The 19,307-nt window shown below is 38.3% G+C and overlaps 1 protein-coding gene across 5 annotated transcripts in view; it reads right to left on the bottom strand.

Moving 5' to 3' along the window:
- The window catches only part of chd7 (chromodomain helicase DNA binding protein 7), a 225,670-nt gene that overhangs the window by 113,214 nt on the left and 93,149 nt on the right, over positions 1-19,307 (bottom strand). For all 5 annotated transcript variants that reach the window (XM_059981663.1, XM_059981655.1, XM_059981646.1 and 2 more), the window contains exons 4-5: positions 7,793-7,928; positions 3,405-3,524 (exon numbers count right to left, since the gene is read on the bottom strand). In XM_059981663.1, coding sequence (XP_059837646.1) covers positions 3,405-3,524; positions 7,793-7,928 — 256 coding nt within the window. The remainder of the gene's footprint in view (positions 1-3,404; positions 3,525-7,792; positions 7,929-19,307) is intronic.

The following is a 19,307-nucleotide window of genomic DNA, read 5'->3' as shown; positions in this document are numbered from 1 at the left end:
CAAATGCTGGCCACCAAGTGTCACTATGGAGTACCATTTACCTGTCTCAATCAGTGGCCATGTTGTAGATATACAAACCAAATAACTAATTGTTTCAAGCCCTTGACAGACCCTCCTTCTTCCCCGCTACAGATTTCAATAGGGCTATAGGAGCTGCTTGACCACATTTATCCTTACACATATAGTTGGCCAACCATACACGTTCCCACAGATTTCTGACATACCCTAACCCTTGCGTTCACCTGAAATAATCAACTCTGACTTTCACCTTTGTACCCACCCATGTGATGAAGAGACAGAATATGGAAGATATCCTTCATCACATCCTTTCTTCCTGTATTCTTTTTTGAGCTTCTCCCTTTCCTTCACATTAGCAGTCGTCACTTCCTTCCCTCTCCTGCCTTTATTTCAATTCTTCTCTAATCCAAAGATCTTATCTCTGAATTCTACATGCATAATTCAAAGATAATTTATTTTAAGTATTAATTTAAGCACCATTCAACCAAGTTCAATATTAATTTCAAAATTTTAGATCTGTATATTCTCACTGAGGTCTACATTTATTCCCATTCCTGGCAAATCCATGGATTAATGGAAGGTTTCTTGTAGTGGCAACAAAACCTGGCAAGAGATGATTTCTTTCTTCAATGCAAAATTTAGCTTTGGATAAAAAAGGTTTAAAAAGGGTTCTAGAAGTAAGCCTAGCAATTATAGACCTGTCAGTTTGACATCAGTGGTGGGTAAATTAATGGAAAGTATTCTAAAGATAGTATTAATAATTATCTGGATAGACAGGATCTGATTAGGAGTAGCCAGCGTGGATTTGTGCGTGGAAGGTCACGTTTGACAAACCTTATTGAATTTTTTGAAGAAGTTATGAGGAATGTTGACGAGGGTAAGGCAGTGGATGTAGTCTATATGGACCTCAGCAAAGCCTTTGACAAAGTTCCACATGGAAGGTTAGTTAAGAAGGTTCAGTCGTTAGGTATTAATGCTGGAGTAATAAAATGGATTCAACAGTGGCTAGATGGGAGATGCCAGAGAGTAGTGGTGGATAATTGTTTATCGGGATGGAGGCCAGTGACTAGCGGGGTGCCTCAGGGATCTGTTTTGGGCCCAATGTTGTTTGTAATATACATAAATGATCTGGATGATGGGGTGGTAAATTGGATTAGTAAGTATGCCAATGATACTAAGGTAGGAGGTGTTGTGGATAATGAGGTGGGTTTTCAAAGCTTGCAGGGAGATTTATGCCAGTTAGAAGAATGGGCTGAACGTTGGCAGATGGAGTTTAATGCTGAGAAGTGTGAGGTTCTACATTTTGGCAGGAATAATCCAAATAGAACATACAGGGTAAATGGTAGGGCATTGAGGATTGCAGTGGAACAGAGAGATTTAGGAATAACAGTGCATAGTTCCCTGAAGGTGGAGTCTCATGTAGATAGGGTGGTGAAGGCGGCTTTTGGAACGCTGGCCTTTATAAATCAAAGCATTGAGTACAGAAGTTGGGATGTAATGTTAAAATTGTACAAGGCATTGGTAAGGCCAAATTTGGAATATTGTGTACAGTTCTGGTCACCGAATTATAGGAAAGATATCAATAAATTAGAGAGAGTGCAGAGACGATTTACTAGGATGTTACCTGGGTTTCAGCACTTAAGTTACAGAGAAAGGTTGAACAAGTTAGGTCTCTATTCATTGAAGCGTAGAAGGTTGGGGGGGGATTTGATCGAGGTATTTAAAATTTTGAGAGGGATAGATAGAGTTGACGTGAATAGGCTGTTTCCATTGAGAGTAGGGGAGATTCAAACGAGAGGACATGATTTGAGAGTTAGGGGGCAGAAGTTTAAGGGAAACACAAGGGGGTATTTCTTTACTCCGAGAGTGATAGCTGTGTGGAATGAGCTTCCTGTAGAAGTAGTAGAGGCCAGTTCAGTTGTGTCATTTAAGGTAAAATTGGATAGGTATATGGACAGGAAAGGAGTGGAGAGTTATGGGCTGAGTGCGGGTAGGTGGGACTAGGTGAGATTAAGAGTTCGGCACGGACTAGGAGGGCCGAGATGGCCTGTTTCTGTGCTGTGATTGTTATATGTTATATGATAAGAAAATACAACTTGATGACAAGGAATGTCATTGAAAGGGCACAATTAAAAGTATTAAAATCTTTACAAAACTTTAGCATACAAGTAACATTAACTTGATGGGGGTGGTCCCAGATTATTAATCCTTTTAAAAGAAAACTTTCAACCAAAAAGGTTTGAGAGCCAACAGCGATTTGGTCCAGTTTTCTCAGATCAAATCCTGGATGACTTACTGCCCTCTCAGGTAGTATTTTTAAGTCAACTAAACTCTTTTAAGAAACACTAGCTCAAAGTGAGTTTACCACTCATCATGCATGGTGAAAACATGAAGATGATGCACGATTCTTCACCTCATCATTTCCTTCCTGCATTAATTCTATCCAAAATATCTAAAAATTTGTTAACTCGTTAAATACATGTAGAAATTGAGGATCCAGATGTTTCATGGATACCGAACTCTTGTTTCTCTACCGCAAATATAGACCCTTTTTAAAAAGGCACTACCATATTTACATTCAATATTTACAGAATGTACATCAAATTATAACAGTCAATTGCACCCTAACCCTTATAACACCCAGCAGCCCTGAAGTACATCGTCTTGTATAGGGAAAGCAGAGCTGTACACAATACTGCACACACAGCCTCACCAAGGCCCTTGTGTGCAAATCCTCAATGTTCTTGTACTTAAATCCTCTTCCTGATAATGTTAGATCTGGCAAGCTGCCAATTTTTGAGATAGCGTATTTGTGGGGTGACAAATACTATTTTATTTTTAAAAAAGCGAGTAGAGCAAAAGTCAGATTAAAATTCTATAGTACGTCAAAAGATAATTTTATTGTTTTTATTCAGATACAGTGTGGAATAGGCCCTACCAGCCCTTTGAGCCACACCACCCAGCAACCCATCAATTTAGCCCTAGCCTAATCTTGGGATAATTTATAATGACCAATTAACCTACTAACTGTAGGTCTTTGGACTATGGGAGAAAACTGAGCACCAAGAAACCCACGCGCACACAGGAAAAACATACAAGCTTGCCTACAGAGGACATCAGAAAAGAACTGTCGTGCTAACCGCTTTGCCACCATGATATTGCAATAGTGAAGGCTTTTGGCATACTGGCTTTCATAAGTCAGGACACTGAATATAAAAGTTGGAAGCTGTAAGTGATTTTAACTCATAAAATGACAACTCTTTCCTCATCGGTTCACTCATGCCAAGATAGAGAAAACTGAAATGCACAATTAAACACACAAAAACCATTTACATTATTAAAACTTACAGTTAAACAGTTAGTGGTTACTGATATAAGATAGATACCTGTTCTGATTGTGAAGTGTTTAATGGAGAATCCTTTCCTGCATCATCATCATCAGATATTTTAAACTCTAAATCCTCTGTATATCGTTTTCTTTTCACTTGTCGACTAGAGCGACGTTTCTGGAAAATATAGCAGATGAAAAAATTTCAGATGTGGAAGTAGCAACAGCTCGCTGACAATTTCAAACTTGCACCAATTGCAAATGGGTAACCTAGGATTTTAAGTCTTTGGTCAAAAATTGTGGGCTTAATTTACAAAGGGTGAATTTTTTGTTACATGCTTGGTGGAACTATTTACACACAGCAGAAATATATCATGACACCACTCAGGAACACCTCGACACATCTGAGTGTTTTGAAAAGTTACTTCTCTTAATGTCTATCAGCAAGTTTAAAATGAACAAAACACTCATCATTAACTTTGGTGCAGAACCTGGAGGAACCCCTTTACCCAAGTACCTGCAACATGAAACTTGCTACGAGATGCAGCCAAGAACAACTTGTCTACGTTTAAAAGGAAACATGGATAAGGTCAGGTAAAGAAACAATGGACTGCCCATATACAATAATCTTCCAAGACCAGTGAATTGTGATGCCAATGTTAACCATGATGTTTTTATACTCAGCCATGAGGAATGGATCCATCTTCTGTGTATTTATGGGGATAACAATTCAAGTCAAGCAAAGAACTGAAAAACACTAATTTATTTCAACCCCTGAAAAAGTTCCCATCTATTCCTTACCCATTTCTTTCTCTTTTACATCATTTCCATATAGCTTTAATCTGCCAAAATGATCAACATCCGTATTCCCACCCGATACAATTTATGGTCATATACCAGTACAGGCATTAGGTGATGTTGATGCATTCTGTTTCTCCGTCCATAAAATAAACTGTACTTTTAGAAATCCTCCTCCATACCAAACTTAATTTAACCAATCTGAAATTATAAAGCATCCATGGTGTGTGGGATGAGCATGACTTTGTCTAGCTACCCATTTCATACCCAAATATGATAGTTCAATAAAGATACAGCGCTATAGAAAATACCTAAGATAATTTGAAAGGATACTCATGCCCTGTGAAATCATAACATTCACCACATGCTCTTTCACAATCACTTCTTACAAGACAAGCAAATGCAGTGAATTCCAGTTAGAACACAGAACTAGTAGTTTGGCCCAATTAAACAGCTGCCCCAATTAGCTGAAGTTTCATGAAAATAGTTTAAAAGATATAAAAAAGACAAATTACTGTTTAACTGAGTAACAAATCATACACTTAATTGAGAACAAATTAGAACACTACAAATACTACTGCAGTATTATAAAGCTTCAAAGGTTCATTTTATTGTCAAAGTACATATGTACAATACAACTCTAATCTTCATTTCCAGAGAGCAATGAAATCCAGAAAGACCACGGTTGTTGTCGAAAGACATCAACTTCCCCCACACGAAAGAGAGAAACAAAACTTATAAACACCTGAAACCCCCACCCTCTCACACAGAAAAAAAAATCAGTGACAAATCCCCAACACTGTACCCTGCAGAACAAAATGGCAACAATAGCATCAAATCCCCAAACTTCTCCCCCGCAGGAAAAGCAGCAATAAAATCCATGACCCCCTCACTCACAGAAATGAACGGCAACAGCATCAAAACCCCCAAGCAAACCCCCCCCACATATAAAAAGCTAACAGATCACCCACCTGCCAAATAGCCACAAGGAGGAAAACACCAAAAAACTGAAGGAGACCTAAATAAAGTACAGCTCGATAATCACAAATCTCAGAATATCGAAAGCATCTTTCCATTTGAGAACAGCTGTCACACAAACTCAATCCTTCCATGAAGAGCACCTGTCATGCCGTCCAAATGCCGCTGACTGTCATCACCACGGTGGCCTCTGTTAGAAGCAATTGTTGACCTCTGCATTCACCTCAATGCTTCAATCTTCCTTGATGCTTGAAATTGAAATAAAGTATCTGGTCTTCTCCGGACACAGCACTAGATCATTCAACCAAATTCCAAATTGCACGTCGTAGTTTCCGTAACACAATCAAGACAAAAAGAACAAGCAGAAGATGCAGAAAAAGTGAAATAATTGAAGAGGTTGGCTATCTGAAAGATATCACCCGAGGAATCGCTGTTCACTGGCACCAACTTGACCGGAAATATAAAACTGTTATAAGTTCCTAAGGTACCAGAGGAATTCATCCAGTGTATACTGCCATGTTCTTTTGATTCACTGTAAATGAATAAAATCAGTATAGGCAGTGCAGATAATCAACTGCCTCCATACAATGCTTTCCATGATTGCATCCTCCAAATCTTTCATAGTTCCTAACCTGAAGTAGTGAAAGCATTTCATTTTCACTCCCAGCTGCTTAAACCGCTCAAAGCCACAGTGAGAAAAACAGTTCTGAATTGTCTTACTGCTTGGTTCTCGGCAACAAACAGCAACAAATATTATTGCTTTTTGATGCTGTTTAAAAAATGTTGGCTCTAAGCATGGTGGAATGTCTAATGGCTACACAAGCACACAGGACTGATGCATTAAAAACTGCTCAGCAACAGTCTCGTCCCAATTAAGCGGTAGAGAGTCCCAAATAAGGGAAGAGAATTCCAGCTACTTTCATGGTAAGTTTTTGTTCTTTAAGAGTCGGCCTAAATAAGTGGCTGCCCAATAAACTGGAATCCACTGTACATTGAACAGTGGAAATCAAATTTAAGTTGAGTAATATGAATTTGTGCCATAAGTACTTAGTTTAGTTCCTAAGCATTTCTGCCCAGTTCAGAAAAATTTGTTCTCTAATATTTTCCACTCTAATTTCAAAACGCCAAATAAAACTGTACAGCACCCAAGACAAACTAGAGGGAGGTTTGTCCTTGGTTTGATTACCTTGGTATTGAAGCATGGAAGTAAGTCTATTACAAACTTAATTATGAAAAGGTATTGTAATATAATGGAGAATGTAAAATGAATTCATTAAGCGAACGTAGGAAAAGCAGATGTTAGCTTACATTATATCACCCCGAGAGTGCCTAGACAATCCCTACACATGGAAGAATATAACTATGGATTGGATGAAAATACTGACAAAATAACAGCAAATCTCACCAGGTTTTAAAATGAGAGGTTTTCCTGAAGAAGCACTTTCCCTGTTAGTGAAAAGTCATAATTAGCATGACTTGGTGGGCAGTTTTCTCTGTTTGTGCAGAAGACAAGAGAAAATAGGACCAAGAACATAAACTGAAAGATGAGGTTAGGGCTTGAATGCAAAAGCTGCTGGAACTAGAAAGACGAGTATTGGAAAAGTGGATGAAAAGGGAGACTTATCTTTATACTAAACATTATGACAGAGCAAAAAATGGTTTTAGAATGAATGAAAAACTGACTTTAACTAGAGCCCATGTTATAAAATAGGAAGGGATGAAATAAGTGTGATAAACAGATTTGGAAAATAAGAGGAAAACTAGTAAAATTTTCAGCTGTTCAGCCAGCATAAAAATCCAAAAACAATAACATACAAAGAAATCTGTCCTTGTCCATGTTACCTGGATTCCAATACCACAAGAAAAATGGATTAGAAAGCCAAGACCTAAAAGATGCAGATAGCTCCTAATTAACTGGTTATTTTGCTTCCAAAATTTCATAGATTAAGAAAAATCTATAAACAAACAGGTATATGGAAGAAAGGCTTCTTGGCTAAAAGAATTTGGTCCAAGTTTGTTACATTTGCCAAATTTTGTTATTTAACTTGAGGTAACCATGGAAGCATCCATCCAAAGCTGGATACTCAATCTTAAAGTAAAATGGCTTCAGACTGCCTTCAAAAATAAATGCTCAAGCTTTGAAGTTAAATGATTGGTTGAACTCTAGATGTCACAATGCCTCATTGGAACAAATCAATATTTCCCACACTTCCTAACATTATAGTTTTAGAAAGCGTAGTGGATAAGAATGTGCTTTCCTGAAATGAATGATACATGGCTTACATTTGGCTGTGAAAATTTTTGCCTGTTTAAAAAATAACTTAAATGGAAAACTTAAGTATTGTGTACTTAGTAAATCCAGAAGTAATCATGCCTCTTCTTCTCATGATTCGGCATTTAAAGATAGACCCTACAAGCACACAAATTTCAAGAAATTTCAGCTTCAGCATTTAAGTAACACTGCATCCAATATCAGTTACTGAGGTTCTCCACTTATACCCATTACTGCCAGCAGATAAATGCTTTTACCTGATAAATAATATGCAGACATAAATTGATGCGATGTAAAGCTGTTTACCAATCTTAATAAAATGTTCATCCCATGGAGGATACAAAATTCAAGTTTTGTATTCTATGAGCATGCATGGGGAAGTTTAAGACCAAATTCACCTGCACTCCCAATTCATCCTCTTCCTGTGGTGACGGAGGTGGCGTTTTGTCCATATCTGAATTTTCAGGAGAAGATTCATGTTTCCGTTTTCCTTTTTTCTTTCCAACAGTTGATTCTGGCATATTTTTCTTGTTGCTGTAAAACATTAATTTGTGTTAATATGACTGAAGATTTCTTTACTTTTTAATAAACTAATCAAATCCCCAAACTCAGTAACTTCACAAATGTGTAATGAAGTTTCACAACACGCAAACAAAAACCTGAATAACAGACATAAAATGGAAAATAATCATCTCCCGTAAAAGAAATCAATTAGCTTTGATATTCAAAACATTACCATTGCTTGGTTCCCACCAGTCAAGGAGGGTTGGGGCTTTTCACTAGTGTAAAACAATATCGGACACATCAATGTGATAACTGGCCCTTGAATAAAAATCTTGGATGGATGAATAACCTAATTGTAGTTGAATTTTCTTGTGGAGAAATGAACACCGAACAGAACAGCCTGGAAGTATTTAAATCAATGAGAATTTATTTAATAGAATGCAAAAACAGTTTATATAATTTATGCTCTCATCTGTAAACTAATTTTTAATACAAATAATTCTGGGCTCTCAAGTTGATTTCACCCAATTTCAGCCAACCTTAAAAGAATTTCCATTTATAAAACAGCTGTAAAGAGCAGAAATATTTTTTCCCCGAATAAAACCGGTGTCAAGACAAGTACAAACACTTTAAGACAGTTCACAAAAAGCTTGGCCAAAGAGGTAGATTTTAAATGATTGCGCACAAAAGGAGACAGAGATAGCAAGGGATTTTTTTTAAGCATGGAGATGCGTAGGAAGTGGGAGCTACCATTAGTGGAGTTTTAAAATTTACCTTGAAGATGAAAGGGCTGGGGAAAATTACAGAAATAGTAAGGGGGCAAGACCATAAAACAAGAGCAACACACACAAAAACAAGGATGTGTTCAATTGAAGCTTTACCAGGAACCAAGCCTTGATCAAGAACATTACACAGGGATAATGGGTCAACAAAGCTAATTTTGAATAAGTCAGCAGCTCTGGGTGACATCATATTTACAGAGTAGAATGATAGAGGCCAGCTGGGTAACATGTTTATTTACTCATGTAGAGAAGAAACAAGATTATGGATGGTTTTAGCAGATGAATTTAAATAGCTAACCATCAATTCAAGCCTTGAAACATCAGGAAAAATATGGAAGTACAACAATAATCTAGTATCTTGGACTGACAGCTTTTCTGTAATGTTAGGTTTTATCTGGAGATCCCAGTGAATTTAAATGGAGCACATTAAACAGAGTGGGTGAGGCAGATGCCAAAAGATTTTCTGAATAGTAGTATTGTGGACTATTGGAATTTTACCGAAGTTTCCAAAGGGCAACATGCTGAAAAACAGAATGGAGGGAAATATTTTTCTCTTTAAATCTCTTCACATTATCTAGCTCCAAATCCAGGGCCAGCAATCATCTCAGAAAGGATTTTACTTTAAATCATTGTGTCAGGTTGGTTACCTTCCGGTACCATTCAGATCCAAGCAATATAAAAGCCTTGTTCTAAACATGGACTGAGGAACCAAAATCCTGAGGTAAAGTGTAAGTTATTACAGGGAGAGTCCCCAAGTCATTCAAGAATTTTGTTTGCTATAACTATTTGCAAGCCACTTTGTTTGCAGTTTTCCATTGGAACCTAAATTGTATGGCTCTATTTCTGTATCCACAAAACATATTAATATTACTATCTAAAAAATTGCTTCAAAATGCAAGAGAAAATTTGCATAAAGTCAGTTTTCCACAAGTCTGGTCATATGTAACCTAGAGAGCCCCTATATTCTTGGATTTTCACGTTGAGTTTACTATTAAAAATTTTAGTTGGATCTGTCAATATTTGGACTATTCAGCCTCATTTTATAAATATTCACAAATGTACAAAAATGTACAGCTACCTCAATGTCCCAAAAATAGTAACAGCATCTGACCAAGTCTGGCACTGGTCAATGTACATCAAGGGGAAAGATAGTCCAATGGGTGAAATTGTAGTTGTAATTAATCATCCTGACCTCTGAATATCGCTAAATAAGTTGCTCAGTGTAGTGGCCTGTGACCTTCCTGCTGTTCTGATGGATGGAATGAGGAATGTTCTGATGTCTTGACCATATTGAAATCTATTTGCAACTGACACAGTAGTGTCAAGAAAACAACTTCTCCCTCAATGTTGCAAGAACAAAGGACTACAAGAGTAATGGAGACAGGCTAGCCCCTATTGAATGGAGACAGGCTAGCCCCTATTGACATCAATGGATCTGAGATTGAGAGAGTAAACAGCTTTAAGTTCCTCGGCATCCACATCACCGAGGATCTCACGTGGTCTATACATACTGGCCGTGTGGTGAAAAAGGCATGACAGCACCTCTTTCACCCCAGATGGATAAAAAAGTTTTGGTAGGGGCTGCCACAATAAAGACATCATGACTGGCTGCATCATTGCCTGTTACGGCAACTGTACTTCTCTCAATCGCAGGACTTTGCAGACAGCCCAGCGCATCACTATATATACAAACTTCCTACTATTCAGGATATTTACAAAGATAGGTGTTTTAAAAAGATCCGGAGGATCATCGGGGACCTGAATCACTCCAACCACAAACTGTTCCAGCTGCTACCATTCAGGAAACAGTACCACAACATCAAAGCCAGGATCTACAAACTCCAGGACAGCTTCTTTCACCAGGCCATCAGACTAATTAATTCATGCTGACACAACTGTATTTCTATGTTATACTGACTATCCTGTTGTATATATTTATTATAAATTACTATAAATTGCACATTTAGACAGATGTAACGTAAAGATTTTTACTCATGTATTTGAAGGATGTAAGTAATAAAGTTAATTCAATTCAACTTTTCAAGAAAAAGTTATTGTTGCATACAAAAAAAATGAGAACCTGCGAGCATGGGCTGATATTTTCCACTTCTGAGTACACCAATGTCCATTTAGGACACTACCAATTCTGTTACCTTACTATCAACATTGTCAAGACCACCACTGACGCGGAACTTAATTAGAGCATGTAAGAGATTGCTGAAGTGGGTCAGAGGCTAGTTATCTTGGGCAGGTGACTCACCTCCTGACATCTCGAATGTAGTTACTTACCTAGTCTCCTAGATGAAACAGAGAACTTCCATCACCATGACGCACAAGGGAACACCAGAAGGATCCCCAAGTCACAAATGATCCCAACCTGTAAATATACTGCTGCTCCATCATTACTGGGTCTAATACCTGAAACTCCCTACCCAACATCTGAAAGACTGCAGTGATTTAAGGTGGTGGCAGCACCACCCTACTTCAGTGACACACTTCCTGAAAAAATACAAGTAATTGTAATGACGGGGAAAAAAAACAAACTGCAGGCAGCATCTGAGGCAGAGAAATAACTAGCATTGGGACAGAGAATAGATGGAAAGATAGCTACGATAAAGGGGTGAAGAGAGGAATAATGCAAGAACAGACAGGCAATAGTTGGAAAAAGGCAGCTGGAGTAAGGCGAGGGGAGATAAAGACAGAGGCTAGAAGGTAAGAAGTGGAGGGAAAAAATGGCTGTGAATTCTGACAGTGGTGAGGAACTAAATAAAGGAGGAATAAAGGGCAGATGGAACCAGTAGGGATGGGATAGGAGACCCCATGGAGTAAGTACGTGGGGGTAGGCAGATGGTGCCAGGTGGGCAAGAGGAAAGAAGCTGGGTGACAGGGGTTGGAAAGTGAATGGTTAATTACACAGAATTTGTAAACTTACCGAATGAGATCACTTAGCTATTCTCTACATTGGAATATTCATGTCAAGGCCACTTTCAGCCACAATGGCAACATACCAATTTTGACTAAAATGCAATTTCTATTAAAATGATTAAATAATTTTATTAAAGTAATAAAGCATGTTGGAGATGAAATACAAAAGCAAGGAAGATATAATGAAGGAGATTGCATTAAATTCTGATCAAATTTTCCCTTCAACTCAATAGATTCCTTTGGAAAAATATTTCTTTTAGCCCCACATAGTAAATTGTGAATGGTGCCTTCAAATCAACTCTAGGCCATGAAATCACAACTCCAGTGACTGAGGTTCAATCCTGACCTACGTAGTTTACACATTGTCCCCATTTCTGCTGAGTGCTCAGATTTTGTCCCACATCCCACAGACATGCAGATTGGTAGTTAAATGTCCATCAAAAAAATATCCCAAGAGTGCAGATGAGTGATAGGATTGGGGAGAGCTGATGAGAAGCTAGGAGAATAATATGTGATTAATGTAAATGAGTGTTTGTGGGCCAGGTGAACTCTGGTGGAGGTTTAGAGAGGAATTACACAGCTGAGGAGCCAGGCAAACAAAGGCACATCTCTGTCAACGGCACAACAAACAGCAGATTCACAAAACATCAAAATTCAGAAGGCATTTCGCTGGGTTTCAGGCACAGCAAGATAAAGGAATACAAAAACAAGAACATTTACAATGGAATTATTGCCAGCGGAAACCAAGGCAGGTACTAAAGCGCAGACAGTAGGGGAAATTAGAGTGTAGGATACTGAGGAAATAATAGGTGGATGCATGTAAAGTGGGTATCAAGCAGCAAGAATGGAAAAGTCATGCTTAGACATGGTCAGTGACAATCCGATGGAAGAGTGCAGAATCGACAACGTTACAGTAAAGTGGTAGGTGGCCGAGAGAGAGAGAACATATGGTATCGGAGCTTAGCCAAGAGTCAAACTGCAACACAAGGTTCCAAACAATATGAAAGGGATTCCTTCAGTTTTCTCAATATTCAAATGCAGGAACTGTTTCTTCATGTAATATTCAAATATGAACCAGACAGCTTCAAGAGACAGTGCTTCAAGGTGGTGCTTTCCATCAGCAGTGATCCTCACCATCCAGAAAACACCCTCATTTCATTACTACTACTGTGGAGATTATACAGGAGCCTGAAGATCCATACAATGATTCAGTAACAGCATCTTTCCCTTTGCGATCAGATTGCTGAATGGTCCATGAACACTACCTTGCTAGTCCTTTCTTTGCATCTTTATTTTTTTAATTTATAGTAAATTAGTGTCTTTGCACTGCAGCTGCAAAACAACACATTTAATGTTATTAGTCAGTGATAAAAGTTCTGATTCTGACTTGAAAAATCCTGTAGATGTTGAGACAATTAGTAATAATAATAATTATTTATGGATCACATTTCTTTTAGAGAAATTTAGTGGCTCTAATTAATATCAAGCGCCCTTGACTTTACTTTTGAAGACCTTGCTTCAGAAACCAGTTTTCATATTAGCCCAAAAACAAACATTGCAAAAACAGAAAATCTAGTATGAAGGAACTCAAAATAAAAACACGGTCACAGTGCAGTAGTTAAAATATGACTGAAAGATATATAATCCTTCGGCGGAAGCTGAGGGGAGATCAAATAGCTGTTTATAAGATTATGAGAAAGAGTAGACAGACAGCATCTTTTTCCCAGGGTTGCAATACAAGGGTCTAATACAAGACGGCACACATTTAAGATGGGGAGGAGGAGCAGGAAGAGATAATTTCAAAGGAGATGTGAGAGGCAAGTTGTCTTTTTTCTCTACACAGAGTGGTGGGTGCTTGGAATGCAATGCCTGGGGTGGTGGCAGAGGCAGAAACATTAGGGACTTTAAGGGATGTTTAGTTAGACACATGAATGTGAGGAAAATGGAAGGATATGGCCATTGTGTAGGCAGTCAAGATGAGTTCAGTTAGCCATTTGATTAATTTAGCTTAACACAACACTGTTGGGCGAAGGGCCTGTTCCTGTGCTGTATTGTTCTATTTCTATAATTTCACTGTCAAACTCAATGAAATTGATCCAGTTGAAACTACTGGAACATCATTAAACTTAAGATGGAAGATTAAGTCTTCATGTGAATTTAAGTCAGTTGAAACTTGTCTTGAAAATATTTTCCACAAGAGATCAGTTAAGGGCAAGTTATGAACATAATAAATTGTTAAACTAAGAACAAAAGTAAGCCAATTGGCCCCTTGTACCTGCATTACTACTACAACTCAAGGCAGATATTTGAACTTTAGCAACACTTTCTAGCATGAACCCCATATCCCTTGAGTCGTTCAATAGGTTGCAGCCTTACTATTCAAGCCACAAATAACAGCCAACAAATTCTGGGTTCACTGGTCCATGTGAACACATCGATTCTTCTGCTTAAATGATTTAGAGAAGTACCATGAAACCAAAAGCAAACTAGTCTATATGGCAGGCTAAGTTATTATGTGCAGGCCACATTACCAAACTCAGCTATTATAACTGGATGTAATTACAAATGAAGCAAGCAAATGTGCAATTCCAGATATGAACATTTTATTGTCTATATCCTGGCAGCTGCACTTTGTGTAAACTGTAAATGTAGCTCCCAGGTATGCCCTAGCACACAGACTAAATTAACTTTAATAAAGTGGAATCCCAAAAACTGATTAATCATGCTTTATTGTTAACCGCCTAATGTTGTCAATAGTAAAATAGTAGTGATTGTTAAACATCGCTGGTGTGCAAACTGGGATCCACCAGTCTATACAACTGTCCTAGAATAGGCTGAATCCTCTTAGACAAAGTGTTTATAAAATAATTAGCTGCTGGGAACAATGCCCATGTTCAAAGAACTCAAATTCATCTTATTAATATGTAGTCGAGATGTAATGACCAAAAGATATAAAAAGGCATGCTAAACCATACACCAAGCTGAAAAAAAAATCCATTTCACTTAATTTTCAGCCCTATTTCCACACCAATTATTTGAGTATTTACTAAACAGTGCCATCAGCTTCTCTTGCCATGAGACTCCATTTCCAGCATTTATTTCCGCTCTAACGGCCACAAATTATACAATACTACAGCTGAACACTGGGGCCCCTTTCCTTTCATCTGCACGCCAAGAGCAATAAGATTACCCTGGTAACCAGCAGTCACATGACCAGCACCTGCTCTTTTGGCTTGATGCCACTGACTAAAGCCATCTGCTTCCCTCAATTAGCCATCAACATTTGCAACACCTGCGCAGCAGCATTTTGCGGTTTCTTTTAACAAATCAGTGCGAAAGGTGTTTAAAGACATTACACGTTTCCCAAAATTTGCTTAAATCAAAAAGAATGGCCAACTGTTTGATCCCTTGCCAAAACCTTGTATTCTATAAGCAAGGTGATCACTCTTTCCAACCCACACTCGATTTAGAGTTTCAAGACTGCACTGAGCAAATAGGAGGAAGCAAGTTTTAAACTACTTTTAAAAAGAGATATAATAGATAATTAGCAAAGAGTGTCACTATGGGTGGTCCTGCATTACAAATTATGCACATTTTCAGTGGAGTATCAGCTTTGTAACAAAAGTCAAACGAGATCAGAATTTGTTACTAATCAAAATAAAATGCACAAATAGATTGCTTTCATCCATATTACAAGTCTTGAAAGTTAGATAATGTATTTTCAATCACACCCTGCTAGGACACTTTCTGAAATTAGTACTTTTCTTTAAGTCAACACTAACAGTTGACACAAACTTTAATTTTGAATTCCTCTCCCAAATGTTGTCCAGCATCAACTAACACTGCAACAGTGCCACAATACAACTTAGTTGAGAATGTTTCTGTGCCTCCCAAATCCCATCCAGTTACTGCACAAGCAATTGAGGAATATTTGGTATATCAATGCTCTTCTGCCATCATTCTGCAGAAATATTTCCTTAAGACATAGGAGCAGAATTATGCTATTTGCCCCATCGAGTCTACTCCACCATTCAATCATAGCTGATCTTTTTTCCCGTCCTCAGCCCCACGTCCTGGCCTACATAATCTTTGATGCCATGTCTGAAGGTACATGTATGAAGGCACATATATTCAATATAAAGACATCATTTTCTTAAAGAACTTTCCAAAACAGAGTACACTTCAAGGAACAGACTGAACTATTAAATGACTTAAGTGTTTCCCACATCATTATCAGTCCAACCTTTGGGATAACAATTTTAGACATTCAAAAGGTACATTTTTAGCAGTTGACTTCCTCAAGCTAAAGAAATTTGGCATATCCCCTTTGACCTTAGCCAATTTTTTTGATACAGGATAGGTCGCATCCTATCAGGATGAACATGGCTCAGTATGGCAGCTGCACTTCCTGTAATGCAAGAAATTGCAAAGGACACAGCTCAGTGCATCATGGAAACCAACCTCTCTCCTCCACAACCTGTCTACACATTTCGCTACCTATAATGAAAAATCTTTAAAAAAGATACCACCAAGCTCAGGGACAGCTTCTAATCCAGCTGTTAAAAAATAAAGAATGGTCATCAAGTATGATAAGATGGACTTGACTTTACAATCTATCTCATCACCTTGCTCTTTATCGTCTGCCTGCACTGCTCTTTCTCTGCAACTGTAACACTGTTCTGCATCCTGATTTTTGCTTTTCCATTGTAGTACCTCAATGCCTTGTTGTAATGAAAGATTTATATGGATGTCATGCAAAGCAGTTTTACCCGTGTACCTTTGTACATGTGAAAATAATAAGCCAATTTTCTGTGAGAAAACAATATAGCAATAACAATATAAATATTTCATTAAAAAATCAAATTTCCCCCATAGTTCACAATTTTAGCATGCTATTTCCCATGTATTACTAACAAATGAATGAGCATTCTTAACAATTCTTAGTTTCTCCCTCTGTACCACTGGATCCTCCCCACCAAATCAGAGGTCTGATACACCATGGATGCCCAGATATACTTAGCTGCATCTTAGCACCAGGCAACTTGCATCACAGACATGGAAATAGCTGTAAGTCAAGGAAGACTACAGATCCCGTCAACATCCTATGCACCAGGACTGCTGCTCCCTCTTTCCAACTAAACAGCTCTTGTACTTGCAAAAGCTTCCATTCATGCAGAACCTTACCCATGCTTCAGTGTAGTAACATACATAATTACAGGGCAAATGATCAGAATGTTAACTAAAGGTAGGAGGGCACTAAGGGAAGTCGTAAAGCAGCAGAATGAGTTAGAGAGCACTGACGGAACCCTGATCCATAGTGAAAAGTGCTGGAATCAAGGGAGATAGTGCAGTTCCTCAGCTGGATGTTGTACTACATTAATTATGCAGGAGCAAGTGAAGAAATGACAGCTGGAGATGTTCTGCCTCTGATTGCAAAGCTTGGAGTGGAAACAAGACCCAATCCTCTCAAGGTAAGGCAATGGAAGGGAATTTGTACACAAAATTTCTGATTAATTAATTTACTGATGCTCTCTCAAAATCATTGAAGCGATGAATAAAATTATCTACTGTGGAATCAACTGAATATATTTACTTACACTTGGTTTGAAAGGTGCCAGAACCATACAATTCTGGGAACCAAGAAAAAAGTTGTCCGAGAAACAGCAAAGAATTAAGTACCCCTATTTCCACCCTTCATCCCAACTGAATACACAAAACTTTAGTTCTGTCATGGATGTAATGTTAAATAAATACATATACAGTTCCTGTTGCTATTGAGTGTAAGGAGTGTGATAGAATACTCATTCACCTGGTTGGGTACAATACTAAAGGTTTTCAAATTGGAGGTACACCGTATGATTGCCATAGGCCTTGATACACAACTGTATCAACTTCCTCAGCGCCACAGTGCAGTGTTCACCATCTAAAGGTACAACACCAGACTCCAAAATACTGAATATTGGTGTGACTGGACCACTGCAACCATACAGTAAGGGTGCACCTGTAAGTGGTGGAATAGGTGCTGCAAGGCAGAGTCTAAAGGCAGTGAGAAGGGAAAGATTGAAAAAAAAATCATCACTGCTGCAGAAAAGGAAGAATTCATTAATTTTAGATTCATATTCAAATTCACTTATCACATGTACATCAAAACATACAGTGAAATGCGTCATTTGCATTAACCAACATAACCCAAGGATGTGGGGGCAATGCGCAAGTGTTACCACACATTCCAGCACTAACATAGCATGCCTATCATGCTCAGCAACACAATCAACACAACAAAACAGCAAAACAAGCCCCTTTTCCATTCACCCACTCAGAATTAGGGTTCAAGTGGCACATCAATTGTATCATTTTTGATCAATCTTGTAGTTCTCACTCACCAACACTGTGGAAGCAAGTCTGCAACTTAAGGGAAAGGCTAAATAATATCCCCTCAAACCAGACGCAGATAAATAATGAAAATGAATATTGCTAAAGTGATCCACATCCCAAAAAACAAAATTATTTCAAGCAATAGAGGAATCTAGAAATTTAAGCAATTCAGTTTAATCCTTGGCTGGTTAAAAAGATTGGAGTTACAGTCCAGCAATATGAGGACTAACTTTTCTCAAGATATAATTAAAATGATAAGACACACGAGACTGTAGATGCTTAAAATCTGGAGGAAGTCAGAAGGTCAGGCAGGATCTATGGAGGGAAATGAACAGTTGACTTTTAAAGGCAAGATGCTTCATGACTAGAAAGAAAGGGAGAAAGTGACGGGAAGAAGAGGTAGAGCAAGGGCTGACAGGTGATTGGCTGTAAACACAGGGAAGTCTGCAGATGCACCAAATCCAAAACAACACACACAAAATGCTGGAGGAACTCGGCAGGTTTGGCTGCATGTATGGAAACAAATAAACAGTCGATGCTTTGGGCTAAGACCTTTCTTCAGGTCCCCACTCAGGTGATGTGGGTGGATCCAGGTGAGTGCGGTGACATAACATTAGACTGCACTTGCTAGAAATTGTGTAAACATGTTTGATCAATGTAATCAAAATTACATTTTAATTAAGTGATTGGCAAAGAACAGATGTTAAAAACTGATCTGTAATTGATAACCTGTAATAATTAAAAGTTCAATGTCTAAACAAGCACAGTTTGCATGGTAAGGTTATAAACAAGACAGTAAAGATGGAAAGGTTAAATGATGAAGGATTTTGACCCAAAACATCAACTGTTTTTGTTTCCATTGGTACTGTGGAGCTCCTACAGCATTTTGTATGTGTTACGCTGGATTTCCAGCATCAGCAGAATTTCTTGTGTTAGAGGATAACATTATTCTGCTTTTTTGCTTGAACATGTTAGAAACTACAGTACTATGCAGAAGCAAAGGGGTAGGGAATGGCGAAGGTGGAGAACCCTGGGATGGTGGCACCCTGACAGGTGGCAGAGGAGTGTCAGGAGCAGGGCATGGCATGGGCACAGACACACTCATCCCTGAAACACTAGGCAGGAGCATTAGTTTATTGATCATTATAGAATGTCTCTCTGGTGCTTTCCACTCCTTCCCCTCTCATTTCCCCTTTTCTCAATCATGATTTCCTCTCTCCCTGCACCCCCTTCCTTCTCAGTACACAATGGAGACCCATATCAGAATCAGGTTTATCACTCATGTCATGAAATGTGTTCGTTTTTGTTGCGGCTGTACAGTGCAGTA

This window comes from Hypanus sabinus, chromosome 1 (genome assembly GCF_030144855.1).
Source record: "Hypanus sabinus isolate sHypSab1 chromosome 1, sHypSab1.hap1, whole genome shotgun sequence".
Taxonomy (NCBI): domain Eukaryota; kingdom Metazoa; phylum Chordata; class Chondrichthyes; order Myliobatiformes; family Dasyatidae; genus Hypanus; species Hypanus sabinus.
This window is presented reverse-complemented; position numbering and strand designations above follow the sequence as displayed.